This window comes from Channa argus, chromosome 3, assembly GCF_033026475.1.
Source record: "Channa argus isolate prfri chromosome 3, Channa argus male v1.0, whole genome shotgun sequence".
Classification (NCBI taxonomy): Eukaryota; Metazoa; Chordata; class Actinopteri; order Anabantiformes; family Channidae; genus Channa; species Channa argus.
Genome location: NC_090199.1, coordinates 5,174,924 through 5,193,408, shown reverse-complemented (window position 1 = coordinate 5,193,408; position 18,485 = coordinate 5,174,924). Strand labels below are relative to the sequence as shown.

Below are 18,485 nucleotides of genomic sequence, written 5' to 3'. Positions count from 1 at the left end.
GGGTGAGCATGTTTAATAACCCTTCCCCTCCAAATGATCTGTAAATTAACCATAAATATCAAACATGATAAAAGTCAAACTGAGGACTTTATTGGTAAATCCATACACGTCAAAACGAATAAACCATAAAGGAAAAACCTCACGCGTAAAACTGAATTTTGGATATATTCTCTAAATAACCATTTCAGGCTGTTGTCCTCATCCAGTACGATGTGGCTGCAGCACATCGTACTCACTTTGTCTAAGCAGCAGAAATAATTTTTTTAAAAAAAAAAGAGACAACAGGAAAAAATAGGTAGAATTATTCCATTTGCTCTTCTGTTGTCTGCTCAAGGCTGTGGGAGTAGCAGCATTTATCTCCGTGTGTACAACTTCCCTGCAAACGAGAAAAAATTATTTAGTTGCTAGTGGTTGGTACCAAAGCAGCTGATGTGTGGCGTTAATTGTTTACTTCAAAATCCAAAGAATGATCCTGATTCCTGTGATACTGAATTTAAGATTGATTTGAAGAACATTTCTGACTTAACTATTGACAAATGCAAACCTAACCCAACTATAAAAAGGATGCTACACAGAAAGGCCAGTTCCATGTTAACTATGCAACTGCAAAGCCTGCTGCAAATTAAACCAGAAAATTGTACTTTTTTAAAAATTAGTTTTTCAGTTTGGGCCTCCTACCAAAATTAATTAGCTGAAAAAAACACTATAATGCCAAGTAGAGTTGAGAACTGCACAGTAAGTGTGAATATTTTACATCGGCTTAATGTGAAAGTGAAAATGGTGCAAAAATTGAGTGAAAATATTTCTTTTTCCAGCCCATCTTTCATAGACAACAGTGGCAAATTCTGAATAATGCATAAATTGTTAAAGAATATAGTGTATTTAGGGTTTGCCTTAAGGCGAGTGTGTCTGCCAGGATCAGGAAAATGGAATCATTTTTTTGGTGTTTCCCAGCAGAAAACTGCTTTTGTTTAAAAAAATAATTAAATAAACAAACACGAATCTCACCAACAGAAATGATCATTGGGGGAAAATAAAGGGGTAAAACATTGCACAGTGCTATTAACTTTGAACATTTCTAAATCTTTGCCATTAAATTTGTGAGTGCGCATTTGTAATTTTTTTTCTTCCGACTCATCATTTGCTTTTAGGAGGCTAAATATTTCATCTCTGTATGATAAATTGGATTTGACCTGAATGCAGTACAGCATGCATCATACTTTGTAGGTGGACTGACCTCTTTGAACATCTTGCACGGGTAGTTCTTTAGATGAGAAGAGTCGGTCATCTGGCTCTTCCTCTTGTTCTGGCATTTCTGCCTCTTGTCCTGCAGGTTTGTAGAGATGCCGCCACTGGAGGAAAGATGAGAGAACACTTAGCAATGCATAGAGGAGGACACGGTACTTTGAGTGAGTAGTCCAGGGTGTTGTGGTACTTACCCGGATTTGGCGCGAGCTTTGGGTCCCCAGAAGGCTTGTGGGTTCTCCTGGAAGCGGGTCAGATGGCGTTTACGGGACTGTGGGTTGGCGTCCTCCCTTACTGTGAAACAGGCCTCTAGGCTACAAGTACAATCCAGCACAGAAACGTACAGTAAACACAAACGTTTCTATAAAGATCTCGTCACATGTTACGCTGTAGCCACTTAAATGGTGTCTGACAAACTTGTTGGGCTTTTAAGTCTAGTGTGTGATCTCACCTGGGCTCAGTGGAAAGGATTTTGAAAGCAGGACTGGTCTCAGAAAACTTCTCCCTCTTCACAGGGTTGGTCTTCTCCTGTGGCAGACGACACGTACATAAACACCATGCGTTATGGGATCAAGGAAAGCAGAGTCACCATAGAGCCTGTAAACTCTAGGGAGGTCAAGGCTTGTACTTTTTCTACTTTTGCATCAGTAAAGTTTACCCAGCATCGCATTATGTCCCAGATAGCTGCAGGAGGAGCATCGGTCTTGATGGCGTTCTTGCAGGCATGAGACATGGAAACCCTGTAACCAGCATGAAGGAGCGCAGATCTGAAGAGAGGTGGAAACGGTTCAAGAGCAGATTCAGGTTTAAAATTTTTACATGAAATGTTTCTTAATCATTTCAGCTACTTTTTATGGCCTTCATGACTTTTCTTACTGCCCAAAGTTTGCTTCATTTATGCAACTTCAATTTGTAACTTTTGCGTGTGTTATGCAATTTGTTTATTACACATATCAAAATTCTCAGTAATCACTTTTCTTCGATAAGGAAGTAAACAGACTCGTGATACCGTTTTCTTATGTTGCAACTGCAAATTGCAATATTGTTCACAGTAATCGCAATATGACCTGTTCACCAAATGCTGCGGTCCCACCAGCGTAGTTAGCCCAGCTCAGTCTGCCTCTGCTCTACACGTTAAATTAAACTTTAGATTACACGTTTTTCAAAGTTTATTTAACTAGTGACTCAACCATTTTTCACCCAAAATAAAACAACGTCCAGGTGTCTTCCTGACAACATTGTATACTCATTTCTCTGTGTGTGCATGAGACGTATTTACCGAAACTGGAGCAGGGGTGGAGTGTTGCAGTGTATTGTGCTGCTCAGACTGTCCACAGTGTAATACAGAGGCACATCTTCCAACTCCTGCGGCAAACAGCACAGGTGTTAAGAGTTTCTTCAAAAGCTTTGTATTTTTGACAGAATGCGCGCACACACACACACACACACACACACACACACACACACACACACACACTGAGAGTGTGTACAGAAATGTAAGTGGATACCTCAGTCACCATGCTGAGCACGCCCTCGATGCGCTTGGATGTTCCAAATCGAGATGGGTTCCCCGACACAGCGGACAAAACCTTCTGGACAAATGTCAAGTCGTGGATGGGTTCAGCCCAGATGGGACCACCCAGCTACAGAGAGAACAGACACAGGCTGGGCTAGTGTATCTGCTTCCACAGTAATAACTATAACTGACACTGTTCACACCAGCCAATGAAACATCCTATTGTATCCTCCGTGAGAAAAACCTGAGTAAATTTAAACAATAAATTCATATTGATCATTTACACGTGTACATGAGCTGAACACTGATCAGTTTGCATGTAACCTGATGTCTCTGTCCACAGTGCTCACACTCTGGTCCGACTGGGGGCCCAGTGGCAGCAGAATACTTCATACTGAAATCAAGTAAAATTCCACTTTAGTGCACACAGAGTAGAGCTGTCACAGCAGTAAAGATTTCATGGTGATAATGAGGATTTCTCCTCTATAAACCATTAATAAACCCTTAAGTATTTTCCAGTAAATCTGTGACACACGAGTGTGCTGCAGGACAGCGCACGACGGTTTCAGACCCAGTTGTCGAGTGTGTGTCGTCTTACTGTTTCCCATTGCTTGTTCTCCTGCCCATTCTCTGCAAGTGGAAAGAGCCACAGCCGACACAGTTGTAGATCAGAGCCTGTTTACTGCACAAGACGGGGAAAACATTTACATTTAGTAATTTGCCAGACGCTTTTATCCAGAGCCACCTACAAGTGAGCTAATGAATCCCAAAAAGAAGCACTTATGAACACAGGGATCACGAGTTGCTTCCTTTGAAATTAAATACAAATAATACTGTGTCATCCTAAATTGGTTTTATTGTGTTTTCCATGTGTGTATGTGTAAACGTCAGTTCTAATCTTTCTCTTACCATGTTCTGCTGCTGAAATTACTCTCAGAAAACATTGCTGCGGTGACCTAGTTCCAGGATCATTCATCTTTCATCATGTCTCATTTTGTCAGAAGTGTGTGTGTGTGTGTACCTGGCTGAGTTCTTGACTGTAGCCTGTCCTGTGAAGACACGCACAAAGACCCGAATGTAAAAGTCGACACTGACGGACAACAGGGGCTGGATGTATCGCTGGTACACTGCTGCCCGCTGGTCCAAACTGTGGAGGATGATGCGAAGAGCCTGCAGGGAAAGGAGACAAATAAATGCACGTTGGTTTCTCCAGAAACAGCATTTACCCTTTTTGATTACTTCTCTGTAAAGTAGTTGTGTCCACCAGTTTGTCATAAAAAAAAAAAGTCATTTTCTGCATTTTTTTGACAGCAGATATTTTTTTTTTATGTACTAAACACTGTGGCTTTGTTTGGTTGGACTGTACCAGATTCACTAATTGCACCGTTATTGTAATTCTGACAAACCAGCTGCTCAACATTTACTCTGATGTTTTGCTGATCGTACTGTCCGACATGCTGCTCCAATGGTAAACTGGCCTTTTCTACCTATTGGCACTCAAACCACTTTACACTGCTTCTTATTCAACCAATCACACTTACAATCACATACACACACACTTACATACCGATGGGGGAGCTGCTGTGCAGCTGGCCAACACTCACCGAGATCAGCTAAGTTTGGGACACTTTGGTATTTGACCGGAGGAGCCGGGGATTGACAACCACTCTACCTTCCTGCACCACAGCCACCGTAATGCTGTGATGCGTTGCTAAATCAGCTGTCTTGCACTTCCTGTTTAAGTTGCTGTGTTACTAATTAGTATTGCATTGCAGGGCCCAACACTAGTTTCTCTAAGGGGCAAAAAGTATCTTTTATCGTATTTTAGATTGAGTTACAAAGCTGTGACAAAATCTGACATTTACTATGTTTTTTTTTTTTTCAGACTGGTACATGAACACACTACATATGAATATGAATGCAGTCATGGTGACGTGCCTTTGCATGTTTTGACCTGTGTGGGTGCCCTCACCATCTCATGACAGTATTTGGCTTTGATGGAGACTGAACCATATTTGCTGAAGCAGGTCTCTCCACTGTTTCCTGCCATCACTGCCATGTCTGTACACGTTATACACAACAGACCTGAGAGAAATGGATGGAGACACACACACACAGAAAGAGTCAGCAATGATGACAGCTGGAACTATAGATGACTTACTGTCACATCCGGATTTTTAAAAAAAAAATGATCTTTTTGCCCAAAAGAAAATGTAAACAGCTAATAGATAAATAATTATTTCACAAACAGACCTGTCAAGCTGATTGACTTTATGCCATTTTTAAAAAATAAACCAAAAACCAAAATGTGTGAATATGTAAAAAAATTAAATAAAAAAAAATTCAGTAATTGAGAAAAATGATGTCTGAAAATGATAACATATTAGTCCTGGCCATATTTTACACTTGTAGCTAAAGAAAAACACCTGTAAATGCAACTGGTAATAATTGAACGGGTTGACTTTTAACAGATTAACTAACATCTTCTTTTTTTTGTTTTGTCCTTTCAGCTTATCCTGTGAGTTCAGTGTAGCGGATCATTGTCTGCATTTGGATTTGGCACAGTTTTTACACAGATGCCCTTCCTGACGCAACCCTCCCCAATTTCTACCGGCACTGCACAGCTGGGGAGGGGAATGGGCTGTCAGGGGTTCAGCATCTTGCCCAGAGACACTTCGACATTTCAAGGTTTTAAATTTTTTTTAACAGATCATACAGTTGCATCTGTAGTTTTTAAAAGGGTCTTACGTTATAGGGTGTAACTTTTTTTGGTGGACAGAACCTGTTGAATCATTCTGTGGCAGCTGTATAGAGACAGTCCTTTCTAAACGTTTTTGAATGAGGCTCATCCTTCTGACCAATCAGAGAATTTCAATTATTTCTGCTTATTTGGTATATTTTGGAGCATTTGCAGCTGTGCAGAGCATGGTGGGGCACAGCAGGTGTTAGTAGAGCGTAGCAGGGAGATGGAGGAGAGGACTGATCTCCAGTTTCACGGTAGTGCTCATTTTTAAGGATAACAACAGATTCTACTCACCGTTTAATTAAAATATCAAAAATATTTAGTGTACGTTTAATGGATCTTTCTGCTTTTAGGCTGAATTAGGACAGATAGGATCTAAAGACTTTAACCTCCACACATAGTGACCCACCCTGTTTTGTCGAGTTCAACAGACTAAACTACTAACCTCCTTCACTGACGGCCTGCACAGCGGCATCCAGGAAGGAGGCAGGGCTACCATAGGGGTCCAAATCGATGACATCATAGCGCTCTTTCTTCCTGCGCATCTCGTACATCAACATACTGGACAAAATAAAAAGCAATGAAAGAAATACGAGACATAACCACTGAATCAAATTTTTCGATACAGACAAACTGTCACGGCCTGCTAAAAACAGAGCTGATTAGATTAGATAGAATGAAGAGGAGAGAGGAAGATGAGCAGGCCATGGAGAACTGAACAGCGAGAGAGTGGACAAGAGGTCATAAATGAAGAAAAACAAAGAGACAAGCAGGGGCAGAAGAAGGAATAGAACAAGAGGTTAAAGGCCAAGACTGAATACAAGAGGAAGAACAAACAGTGAGCAAACCAGTGAAGCAGATAAATAAGAATACGTGACAGAGGCCGACGGACTGGCAAGGAGCAAGGATTTCACCGACCGTGCCGCGTAAACATACCTGGCGTCCCTGCAGCTGGCCTGGACCAGGTGGCCGACTCCATTGTACTGAGCGTTCCTGGCAATTAGCGCCGCGGCCTTGGTGGAAAAGTCGTTGGCTGTGATGCTCTGCAGGCCAGGGACTTCAAGAGCGAAACGTACCGAACGCAAACCGGATGCCGCCAGGCCTTCGAGGACACGAAGACCAGGCTGAAACAGAAAGGTGAAGGAAACCATTTTAAAGGTGGATAAAGTGATTTGGGGCCAATAGAGGGCAGCACAAACAAACTGGGAACACAAGATCTGCTTATTCCCACTTCATAAAGTTGGACATGTGGGAACTTTCTTAGCAAACTGCTTATTTACACATCAAGCAGACATAAAAGCGTTTCCATTCATTTGGAGTATTGTATGTGTCCAGCCAAATTCAGCTTTCTGGTACCATAACGCTTCTATTTTGGCAGCCGTAGGTGTGTTCCCCTGTGCCTTTCCTCTACTCTAACCCAAATAAAAAAACTGCAAAGTCACGTGACAAACCATTATCGTTTTATCGTTGATGCCATTATAAAAAGTACTTATTATGGTAGCTATAAAGGCTACAATAAATAATAAGTTTAAACAATAAATAATAATAATATTAATATAAGTTTACATGTACAACTGCCAAGCTAGAATCCGATAAAGTACGGCTCTTTCCAAACAAGACTGGGATCACAAGCAGTGGCAACTCACTAACCAGCTAAGGAGAAGAAGCTGACCACTTAAGACATTATTTCAAAGTAATCAAGTTCTTTTCATGAACTGATCTAATTAGCCCTCTTCGACTTGGGGCCACCGGACTGTGAAATTACCTGGTGCAACATTAACATAAGTCATTTGATGGAAGCTCTTATCCAAACTGCTTCACACTGGAGTCCGTGTGCACATTTTTAGAAGAGGAAAGCCCAGTGGAAATCAAACAGCTACTCTCGATAGTGCCGTGCTCCACACTGCAGCAGCCAGTGCTACAGCATCAGCAAACTTGATTTGTGATGATTTTTAACCTCTGGCTTTTATACTCAGTTTTACATTTTTGTGATATATTCATTAACTGCCACCTCCTTTGAGGTCTTCAAACCTTTGAGTCCCCTCTGATGACAGATATAGCAGTACATGATTGTACTGTTGTGTATCAATACCCCATTAATATATTTATTCAGTTCAACTTTTTGCTGGGACAACTGTAGCCCTGGACTCTGCTACTTCACGCTTCCTTTATAAAAATCAATACTACACACCTCACATTTTTCCCCCACTGTTGCAGTGACGGCTGGCTCCTCTGCTCCAATTTTCTCCATCTGTACGTCGGCCTCATTCGTCTCCTCTGACAGAGAGACCACCACCCTTTCTATCTCTCCAGGCACCACCACCTTCACCCCGTGCTGAGACAGCAGATCTCTGGCAAACTCTGTGATCACAGCACATCTGAAGAAGTACATTTGATATACACTCACGCTTGAAGGTTTTTGGACTTGTGCATTTTCTAGTTTTTTTGCAGCAGATACAGTATTTATGCAATTCTTAAACCTAAATAAAAGAAAACTAAACAAATGAGGCAAAAACATTTTTACAGAGGAAAAAGATCCAATCTTACATATTTATGTGTGACAAAAGTGTGTGAAGCTCTAGCATTATGAATTCACTTGCAGGGTAAATTAGAGTGAGATGTTTGTTTCAACCAGGCGCGAGTCTCACTGTCAAAAGTTTGTACTTGTTAACACAGGTCTGTAGAGTGAACCAAGGAGATTTCTGAAGAACATGGAATATGAGGTGTTGACGCTCAACAGGATGAAAAGGTCTACAAAAGGACTTTCTAAAGAGTTTGGAGTCCACCAGTCAGACAGATCAGGTGTAAATAGAGAATATTCAACACCACTGTTACCCTCCTCAGGAGTGGTCAGCCAACAAAGATCACACCAGGAGCACTAGTTTAGGTCAGACAAGCAATTTGGAATGGCCAAGTCAAAGTCTCGACCTAAATCCTATGGAGATGCCGTGTAAGTACTTGAGAGCAGTTCCTGGAAGGAAGCCAACCAACCAATCGCTGAGCTGAAGCTGTTCCGTAAGACGGAATGGGCTAAACTCTCGCCGAACTGATGTGCTGAGAGTCAAATCGCTATAAATGTTTGGTCGTAGTTATTGCTGTAAAAAGAGGTCAAAGTGGTCACTGAAGGCACAGGTTCACAAGTTAGTGTTATGATTCTCCATAATAAATGAATTTGTGTATTTTTATCTCAGTCACTTAGTCTCAGTCAGTCACTTCCCTTTATCTAGATTTAGGACTTCATGAAACTCTGAAAGGGTTTTTTCAAGCACCATTGTATTAGAGTTCCATTAAGACAACAGTAAGGTGCTGATATAAATATTGAAACAGGTTTTATTTGTTGCAACCTTCCCTGCTGTTAATACGGGCCATTAAAAGATCCATTTAAAAGATGCTTCCTATGTAAGTGATGGGAGACAGAATCCACAGACTTCCATCTGTGCGTAAATTGCTTTAAACATTTATCTAAAGACAATAAAAGCCTTGTGGATTTCTTCCAGAGTTGTGTTGCATTTTTAGTACAAACTTTCCCCCTTTTTTGCTACTATTCCTCCACTGCAACTCGACGGGAGTTCACTGTCCAGGGAAGCACAAAAGACTAACTTTGCACTATAGCCACTTTATTTGATTACATCTAACTCCTGAAGCCCCACATTACCTTTAAATACACATTCACACTTTTAAGTATAAAAGTAAATACACATTCACACTCATAAGTAAAAGTCTGCAAACATCTTCCACATGTAAACACAAAGACTCAGCCAACCAGTCTTTATACTTACGTTAAATCTCGGTTAAACTCCTGGACTGGATTGTAAAACACCTCATTGGCACTAGGAAACAAGATGGACGCCTTGCCTTCCTTGACCACCGTCTCCCCGGGTAACAGACCCGCAGGAGGTGTCTTCTTCTCGTCAGGTGCTGTGTCCGTCGGTGTTGGACTCACATCTTTTGTTGAAGATTCAGGAGCTGTAAGTGTAGGGTCTGTAGTGGGAACCTCTGAGTCCTGATCAGCTTTTAGGGGCTCCATGGATCTCAGTCCTCTGATGATAGGAGCAGCAACAGCACTGCCTAGCCTCCACTGAAATGTCTGTCTGGCAGAACGGGTGCAAGAGTGATGCAGCTGATGGGAGATGATGAGGTGGAACAGGCGAGCTGACTGCCTCAGCATAAAGGAACAGTACCTAGAAAAAGGAAAAAAAAATTAATTAAGACAAATAACCTTGGACAATTACTCCAAGAGGATCCAACACAGGTATTATAAGACATAAATTTGGCTCTTACTATACAAACTCTGTATCTTCAGTAAGGCTAAAGTTCCTGATTTGAAACTTGACCAAATTTTGGCGAGAATTTAAATATTTCCAAAGTTATCCTAATAGATTTCAATATAAATATTGGATATAAAGCTTTTTGTGATTTATCTTTTCCTTCATGAAAATTAGCTCAAATTTAGAATTGTTTACATTCATCATTAAGATTTTTAAATGTATGTATGGGAGTGTTTCATATGTATTAGTTGTGGAACAATTCACCAAATGCACATAGCAGCATATTATAGATGGTTCTAATGTTTTGGCCGCCCTATATAAAATAAACAACGGGGCCAAAACTTTAGAACCACATCTTATGTACTCGACTACAACTCCACCACCCACTTTGACCCCAATATGTAGCACATAGTACAACTATCAACTTTCTGAGAGTTTCAACATAAAAACTGAGAAATTTACATTAGTGTGCATTATTCACTGGCCAGTATATCACAGGTGTGTTTACCTGCCAATTTTAAAGGGTGGGGATAGAAGCTAGTTATGTATTACTCATTCTAGACATGTTCAGTGATGCATTTTACTTGTGCCTGGGAACAAAAACTAATTAAAATTAAAAAAAGTTTTTATGCAGTGCATTCAAACTGTATCACAACAAAATAAACAAGGCAAAAAAAAAAATAGACATTTAAACAATTGAATAATCTGTAAATTGGGTCCCGGTCAATAGTCAATCAGATGTATGTTCAAGTGTAACAAGATTTGTGTAACTTTGACATAAGAAAATATATATTAGACTAAAAAGTAAACCCAATCCTTAACTCACCTCCCACATAGTCGGCCCTACCTTTAGCTTTATGTATTTTAACACGGATCCATAAGTACAATTCTCAATCTGGGGTTGCAGCCCCTACACTGGAACATCAATTTTTGGAGGGGGGGGTTATAAAGAACAACATAATGCGAACTTCATCAACTAAACACGATGGAAAACACTCCAATCGAGGCTCTGCAGCCTTTCCAACCAACCTACTAGCATGTTTGCTAGCTCGGCTAAAGAGCTGTAAGCTGTTTTACCTGTGACACCTCCTCAGGAAGGATGCTGCTCTTCTAATTTTGACAGAGATTTTACGGTAAAAGCGATACAAGTGACCATCGATGTATTTTCCCTAGCTTGGGTTTCAGCTCTACGCATCAGCACATGGACGCTGCCATGTTTAAGAGAGTCTCTACGGAAGCCCGCATGAGCAGTAAGCGGTAAGAGCGAACTGTATCCGCCCCCGTACAGTCAGTCAAGTAATGTTATGTATGAAGTGGAGAGAGCGGGTCGATCAGTCATCCCCGGCACACGCTGGCCTACTTTCCACCGCGGTGAACATGTGAGGAGCCTGGAAAACACCAATCAGTCTGCTTTCATGAATAATCTAATGTAATCTTACCGTGCCTGAAATTAGTGATGCATTCTGATGAAAAAGGCTAAACATAGCCTATGGATTAACCAACATGTTCCGGGTCCGTGATGCGAGGAAATAAAAACAGTGTAATGTTAGAGAAGATAGGGTCAAAGCGGGCCAGTGCAGCGGGTCAGGCAATGTGTTCCTGCTTAAAGGCAATAAATCACAGATTATTGATGTTTTTAATTGTTTTCCTATATTATGTAGTACTGACATGTAGCCCATAGGCTGACTTTACTGTGTCCTTTAATATGCAGAGTAAAACTAACAAGGATTTTATTTTGGGCTTAAAGTTTGTCGTCAAACAGCAGGTTATCACACTAAGGACAGATGATCTAAGTAACAATTTGCTCGGGGGGCCCAGGACTATGCAGAGGCCTCAAAAGCTTGGGGCTTTCTTATTACATAATACGGTCCAACCTGAACTTGTGTCGTGAATTAAGACGCTGGATCGAAATTTGGTATTGAGAGTTGATTATTTCAGGCTTGTGTTAATGTTAAATAAATGAATTTAATAATTGCATCAGGTAATATACACTTGAAATGAGAGGGATGCAGGGTGAGACGGCATCTTGCATTGAATGTTTGGCCCTAAACTCTTTTGCAGTTAATGTGATCTTAAAATATTTAAACATTTTCCTGCTTCTAGCTGAAAAAACTCTTCCAGATGACATCACCGGGAGGACTTTTTTTTATCATTAGGAGTTCAGATGATGTCATATGGAGGAGCTCTGGAAAAGCAGGTTGACCATGATTACAAACCCTATAGTGTGAGAAACAAGATGACATAGTCTGCAATGAAGGACTTTCCAAGTGATGTCATCTGGAGGAATTTTTAGGCTAGAAGTAGAGCTATTTATATGTAGGTAAATCAGAGATAAATTTAATGGCATTCAGTTACATGTTCCACCCAAACTAGAACCAAAAGAAGCAAATTCAGAATCGGTGAAGGCGTCATATAAAACAGTGTAAGGGACATCTGCATTTTGTTTAAGGCTTCCATCATATGAAGGTTCTTCTTGCACTTTAAAAGTCTGCAAGAGCCAGTATTTTCTGCATAATGACTAATTAATTTTTTTTTTTATGTCAACACTACCTTATTGAATAATATTCACAGGAATAAATAAAAGAACATGCTTCAGAATTTATCTCCTAAAGTTTGCTGAAACAGGACTTTGACTTTCATATTTAAAATATATGACAAAAACTGAAATAAAAATGTCTTTTATACTAAAAATGTTAAATGGTGTCAAAGTCGGTTTGATGGACAAACTATATTTCTGAAATCCTGGCTGCAGCCCTGCTGTTATCGAGTTTGTTGGGCTGTTTATTTGATCATTACAGGACCGAACATTGAAAATGAGCAGACTTCAAGTGATTCATAGTGTCATCACGCTTTATTATTTAGTGGTTTGCACCCACTTCCTATAAAATGGGACACGCTTCTGGGTGAAGAAAAAAAGAAAATCTGGCTCACAAGCCTGAACATCTGGATGGGGGCGCTGTGACAATAAATGCCCAGAGAGCGTGGCGCTATACATCTGACACAGGAGAATTATAGAGTTAATAGTATTTGGCATGACAGGGAGAGAGAGCGGGGAGCGCAGTGCCGTGCCTGAATGCAGTCTCATCCTGTTTAGTATTCACTGTGTGCAGCGCCTGGAGGCCCCGGAGGGCTCACCTGCCCGGAGTCTAGACACGGTATCTAGACGCGCCATCACGCACATTATTAGACGGCCGGATCGAAAGCACCGGCCCCATCTTCACGGTCCGTGCGAAGCCCGGGCAGGAGGAAGTCGGTTTCACCAGCAAAGGGAGAAGAAGACACCCCCGGTGAGTGTGTGAGAGAGTGGGTGGACTGGTGGGTGGGGCTCAGACGGTCGGGTCGGCTGGGGACGCTGCCTGTCCTGCAGCGACGTGGGCTCGAACCTGTAATCTGTCACCATCCCTGGTGATCACTCGTCACTTCGACAAAGTGTAAAGTAGGCTATAGCTAATGTAATAGTGTGAATCAATAATTTGACATAATTCACCACTGTTTGGACCGGATAGTGTCACTAAAGACAACTTTCCTGCTATTGCTCATCCAAATCACTGTGTCTTGCACAAGTTATTTTTAGTCATGCTGAGGGAAACAAATTGGAGGTGATGGTGGAGAGAAAACCTGATATTTAAAGGCTTTGCAGACAAAAGTGCGGTCTAACCGCGCAGGTGAAGTCCCATTTCACTTTGGTGGAAATTATTAGTCGCACGGTGTGTTTATTGGACTCACGCGAAGTTCATCCAGGTGTGCGTCCACATAGGTGGAGGGAAAAAAAAAAGATTTAACACAGGAAGTTGACTTGTCGTTTTCGATTTGACGCTCACTTTTGGTAACTGCAAGCAGGGTGTTAATGCGTTACAGTGCAGGCAAACGTAATGGGACAATGCGGACACCTGTCTGTCCTGTCTCTGCCTGACCAATCGGTGACTCTGGGATCTGTATGCAACCCCTGGGAGAGTGAAAAAGAAAAAAAAAAATTCCCCTGCGTCCCTCTCCTCGATAGCTCTGCGCTCTTTCCATCGCCTGTGTGTGTGTGAGTGTGTGTGTGTGTGAGTGAGAGAGAGAGAGAGAGAGAGACAGTATGTATGTGCATGCATGAATCGTGTGCGTGCTCGGGCTGCTGGTTCACAGTACACAGTCACAATGAATGGCTGCCTGTAGCGAGGCGGAGGGAGACACTAGACCGCTTCTTCTGCGCTGTTGCTCCTCCACTGAATCACTTTCCAGCGGAATTACAGCCGAGGGGGTGAGTTGAGCACGGCGGGGCCCACTGGGAAACAACGGTTCGGTGCTCGGTGGCCGAGACGGGTGGCTCGGTTGTCCGAGCCCCGAACTGTGCGTTGAGGGGGTGCCCGTCTTGAATTCGGATAGAAGGGGTGGCGTGTGGTCTGCGGCGGTGTGTTGAAGTGCGGGCTAAGAGCTATTGTTCTTTTTTTTTTTATTGTCTTTCTTTTCTTTTTTTTTTAAAGGAGAAATTGGGGTAAAGTTGGGTTCTAGCCCAGTGCTGGGGAGCGTGGGCTCATGTGGGGGATGAAACTTTAACTTGTTCACCATCTTCTCCCACTCGCCGCCGCGGGCTGCCCCCCTTCGGTGACTGACTTGACGAGTCCTCCGCTGCTCTTTCTCCCGCATTCCTGAACTTTCTCCAAAACTACTTGGAGGGGGGGGGCAATTGGGTGCAGTTCGGCTCTTTACAAACTGCACCGTGCATTTATTATTCGCCCAACAAACGGGTTAAGATTGTACAACCAGCCCCCTACTTTGCTTCCCCGTCCTCTGCTCTCGCCACGCCGGATCCATCAGTCTTGTCTGGCCCACAGTTGTAGCGCATTTGTGTCCCGGGATGACCTGTTGATGTCGACTAAAGATGGAGTGCCCTCTATACAGCAGCCCCCCCCCCCCCCCCCTCCTCCTTCCAATCCGGTAAAATATAATAAATTAAAAAAATAACCTTAACACACATGCACAAACAAAAACACATCGGAGTTCAGACAAGTGAACACAACCTTGATGGCGTCTGCGTCTTTTTTTTTTTTGTATGTGTGTGTGTGGAGATGAAATAAATGTATTCGCTGTGATATATCATAAGCGACATTTTGGACGGGGACAGCGCGTGTCTGTCCCGTATCGGTAGCTACCATTCGTCCCGAGGAGGAGGAGGATGAGGAGGGAACTCTTGTCTAAACGGACATCACACCGCGCTGCCACGGAAAGAGCTGCTGAATATTTTACCACCCTCGACTATTTTTGTGACATATTACGTGCACCCCGGTGTGCGCTTGGCGGAGTTGACACACAAAATCAAAGGGAAAAAAAAAAAGCTCTCTTTTTGTGGACCTTTTCCGCTACCGCGGCTTGCTCTCGCTCCTGCCGCCCCCTCCCTCTCTCCGTCCACACGCACGCACGCACGCTCACCGGCCCGGGCCAGCCGAGGACTCCCAAATCCTACCGGGCATCGAGGCTGGCACACGGCGGGGCACCGAGATCTGTCTGCCCGCTCCGCCTGCCCTGCTGTTCCCCTTGTGGCGGGTTCTTTCTCCGCCGACGCGTCAACCGGCGAGACGTCGGCTCTGCTAGATTTTCACGTGAGCCTGTAGATGTTTAATTTCTGTGTGTAAATAATAATTCGCTGGGAAGTTTCAGCTCCAGTCGTGCTCAAGGGAGGCTACACTATATAGCCACATTTTTGGTGCATTTCCACCCACGAGTGTCGATAAATACAGCGTTTTCAGGCTTGATTGTTTTTTGAACTAAAAGCCCAGAAAGGCTGGAATGTGTCACGCGTAGTTTAAAGGCATGTTTGTGAATCATCCGGAGAAGTAAAGTGGTTTACTTATGCCAGTGTTAGCTTTAGCGTGCTACTTGCTAACAGGCCACCTTTAACCTCCCCAAACCAGGAAATTGAATGTGATTAGGTGGTGATTGATGGTGACATGACACAAGTGTGGATGGAAATAATTGTTCGGATTGATTATGTCTACACCGACTAAGCTATGATTTTTTTTGGTGTGGGGGTACTTGGGTGTTAGCAGGAGCATGTATTTAGTCTGCATTAAGTAGCCCAGAGTTTGTGCCCCTGGAGATTAATTATGAAAAAAAGTTGTAGAGGACACACGCACTCCGTTTAGCGAGTCTGCATATAATGGGGCACATGGGGCCTGCAGGGGTCAAGTGGTGTGAATTAACTCCCCCTTTTATGTTTCCTGGAAGTTGTTGTGACCTCCCTGACCTGTGAGGAAGGGGAAAAAGTGGCTGGCAGGCTGTTCTTGAGTGACATCCTTATGCTCCACAGTGTATTGATCTCTCTCTTGTGTGGATGAAAAATGTGAAGCTAAACTACCAAAATACACCACAGTTTAAAACGGCTATTTTGCACTTAGTCACAAATGCTGGCGTGTTAATGTAAATAGCAGTTTGACCATATACACCACTGTGGTTGCTGACATTGTGGCATTTATTTTTGGCTTTTTATCACTGAGGGAAGTTTTTCTTAACACAAATGCTTTGTCTTAGACACTGCCTGCTTATTATTCATATGATTGCACATATTTACACCTGGAAATAAATTTAAAAAAAAAACACGGGCATTTACTATTGGTTGGTGGGAAGCTCCACTGGGACACTTGTCAGTTCAGTTGCTCGCTCAAGGCCACGGGAAGTGCAGATGTTAGGGAGCAGGTAGCGTGCATAATGCAGTTGTAGTTCTTCTTGTAATTCTTTTTTCTCAACCGATCCAGCATTTAAAAGCAGCAACTTTTAATCCCGCAGCTCTATCAGTGCATTCCAGTACTGTAATACAGTAATCCACAGTATCATTGAATTCATGCTGTGCTAATTAAAGTAAGTGTAATGTATGCAAGCAAATCCTGGATAAAACCCAAAGTGCGTGGAGAAAATATCAGTCCGTGACACTTCATTTGAATTACATCGATGTAACGCATATTGATTTCTTCACGTCGACACAAACTGTCAGTGCTTCCTTGCCAACGTACTCTAACTTAGTGATGTCAGAAAATGATTGATTTAAATGAAGAAAGTATGAGAAACTAAACGGTAGTTCATACATCGTGCGCTAATAGCATTTTGAGGTATAATATGAGAAAGTGCTCCCAACCTAGTAAACAGTCTGTGATCTTAAATAGTTTTTGTCCGGTGAATTGAAGTGGAATACACATGCTAATATTAACATTCAGTAGGCTTATGACGCTTCTGTAGACACCACTGAGATATGCTGATGGCTTGTGTGTTTTTGTTTTTTACCATAACTTCACAAGCATTGTTTTAGAATTTAAAAGTAAAATGCTTCCAGTGAAATGTGTGGAACTTGAGTTGTAAATACATGTGCTTTACTCCATCTTACCCACTGCATTTACTCACTGTCCTTACATCTGTCAAAATTAATTAGTGGCTATAAACTTAAAAATTAATTAGGATGTAATGCCGATGGTCCTCTATTCTCAATGCTGCCCTTACGTAGGTGTTAGGCAGGGGTTCAGTGCGGCTGTAGCCCATTATTTTTAGCCTTTTATTTTTCGAGTAGTGAAAGTTTGTTGAGCATGCATGATGCAGCAAACTGCTTTTTATTCATTCACTTTCTGTTTGTGACCAAGAACAACAAGCACTGAAGGTGGGATTTATTCCCCTTGCTCCAAATTGGCTTTATAACTAAGTGGTGTTTATATTGTATACTAGGATTTGATATGGTTCCTGAAGAGGTGTGACGTACTGATTTTGGTTACCTCATTGTGCCGTACACTAAATGCAACGTTGAAGTAAGGTTGTGCACCATTGCCTAGTTGTTCAGATGATATTAAAGCTCCCGCCACCTACTACACATCAACAAAGGTTGAAGGTACTGCTACACTGCACAGTGCTCTGCTGAATCTGGATGTGAAGAAATCTGCATCTCTGCCTGTCCTACCTCCTGAATGTCAATGTGAAATGGTGACTATGGAAAATGACCTTTTAATATTTGAAAGAACAATAACAAATGTTGGCATTTACCGTAGAAATAATATAATACTGTTCTAATTCTTGTTGCTTTGCTGAAAGTGAAATATTCAAATTGTCTACTTTAAGCTATCGGCAACAAGAAAAGCAAGACGTATGATTAGTTAAAATGGGCATATATAAGGTGTGTTTCTTTTTTCAGTTTTTAGTGGTTTTTGTTTTCCCTTTATTCAGAATTATTGAAGTCAAATTTCCCAGCAACATTTTCCGTCCTAAATCCTGGTTGTCTGCATTTGCTGGTGAGTTTTTCCTCTGTTCTATCTATGCTTATTAGTGACTAAATGCTTTTTAGGGTAATTTTCCTTCAGGAACATCTGGATGGTAACTGCTGAAGAAAGCGGAGACCTCATCAAGCTAGTGCTTAGGGTTTTTTATTTTTTAGATGTTAATGTATTTTTGTCTTGAAGCTATGTAGGATTATAGTTTTTTATTTTAAGTAAGGCAGGCAGCACGATGGTGGAGTGGTTAGCGCTGCCCCCTCACAGCTAGAATGTTTTCCAGTTTGAATCCACCTGCTGATTGCGGCTTCTGTTTGTGGAACTTGCAAATTCTCCATGTGCTTGTGTGGGTTTCCTCCGGGTTTCCCAGTTTCCTCACACAGCCCAAAGACGGAAATGTTAGGTTAACTGGCATCTCTAAATCATAATTGTAAATGTGAGTCTGACAGGTTATCTGTGTGGGTTTGTGACAGACTGGTGTTCTGTCT

The 18,485-nt window shown here is 42.1% G+C and overlaps 2 protein-coding genes across 9 annotated transcripts in view; one reads left to right on the top strand and one right to left on the bottom strand.

Annotated features, from left to right (window-relative positions):
* Positions 1-74: 74 nt before the first annotated feature.
* Positions 75-11,028, bottom strand: trmt1 (tRNA methyltransferase 1). Of its 3 annotated transcripts, none has more exons than XM_067496772.1 (16): positions 10,850-11,028; positions 9,284-9,685; positions 7,696-7,882; positions 6,441-6,628; positions 5,950-6,065; positions 4,734-4,846; positions 3,783-3,931; positions 3,360-3,443; positions 3,086-3,155; positions 2,754-2,888; positions 2,525-2,610; positions 1,904-2,012; positions 1,697-1,773; positions 1,440-1,559; positions 1,238-1,352; positions 75-376 (listed from the first exon to the last, which is right to left on the bottom strand). In XM_067496772.1, exons 2-16 carry the CDS (start codon positions 9,670-9,672, stop codon positions 302-304), a joined length of 2,013 nt encoding a protein of 670 aa, XP_067352873.1. In that variant the 5' UTR covers positions 9,673-9,685; positions 10,850-11,028; the 3' UTR covers positions 75-301. The 3 variants fall into 3 exon arrangements, with proteins under 3 accessions (XP_067352873.1, XP_067352874.1, XP_067352875.1); XM_067496773.1 differs by lacking the exon at positions 10,850-11,028 and adding an exon at positions 10,599-10,738; XM_067496774.1 differs by lacking the exon at positions 10,850-11,028 and having other exon boundaries at positions 7,696-7,865; positions 9,284-9,425.
* Positions 11,029-12,804: 1,776 nt separating this feature from the next.
* Positions 12,805-18,485, top strand: part of nacc1b (nucleus accumbens associated 1, BEN and BTB (POZ) domain containing b) — a 30,533-nt gene continuing 24,852 nt past the window's right edge. Inside the window, exon 1 of one of the 6 annotated variants that reach the window (XM_067496679.1) lies at positions 12,805-13,059. Coding sequence is in view for 4 of the 6 variants with exons in the window: in XM_067496674.1 (XP_067352775.1) it covers positions 13,855-14,015 (161 nt within the window). In the remaining 2 variants the exon portion in view is untranslated. Of the gene's footprint in view, positions 13,060-13,359; positions 14,016-14,787; positions 15,355-18,485 lie in introns of those variants that run through there. The other 5 variants (XM_067496674.1, XM_067496675.1, XM_067496676.1 and 2 more) reach the window with 5 other exon arrangements.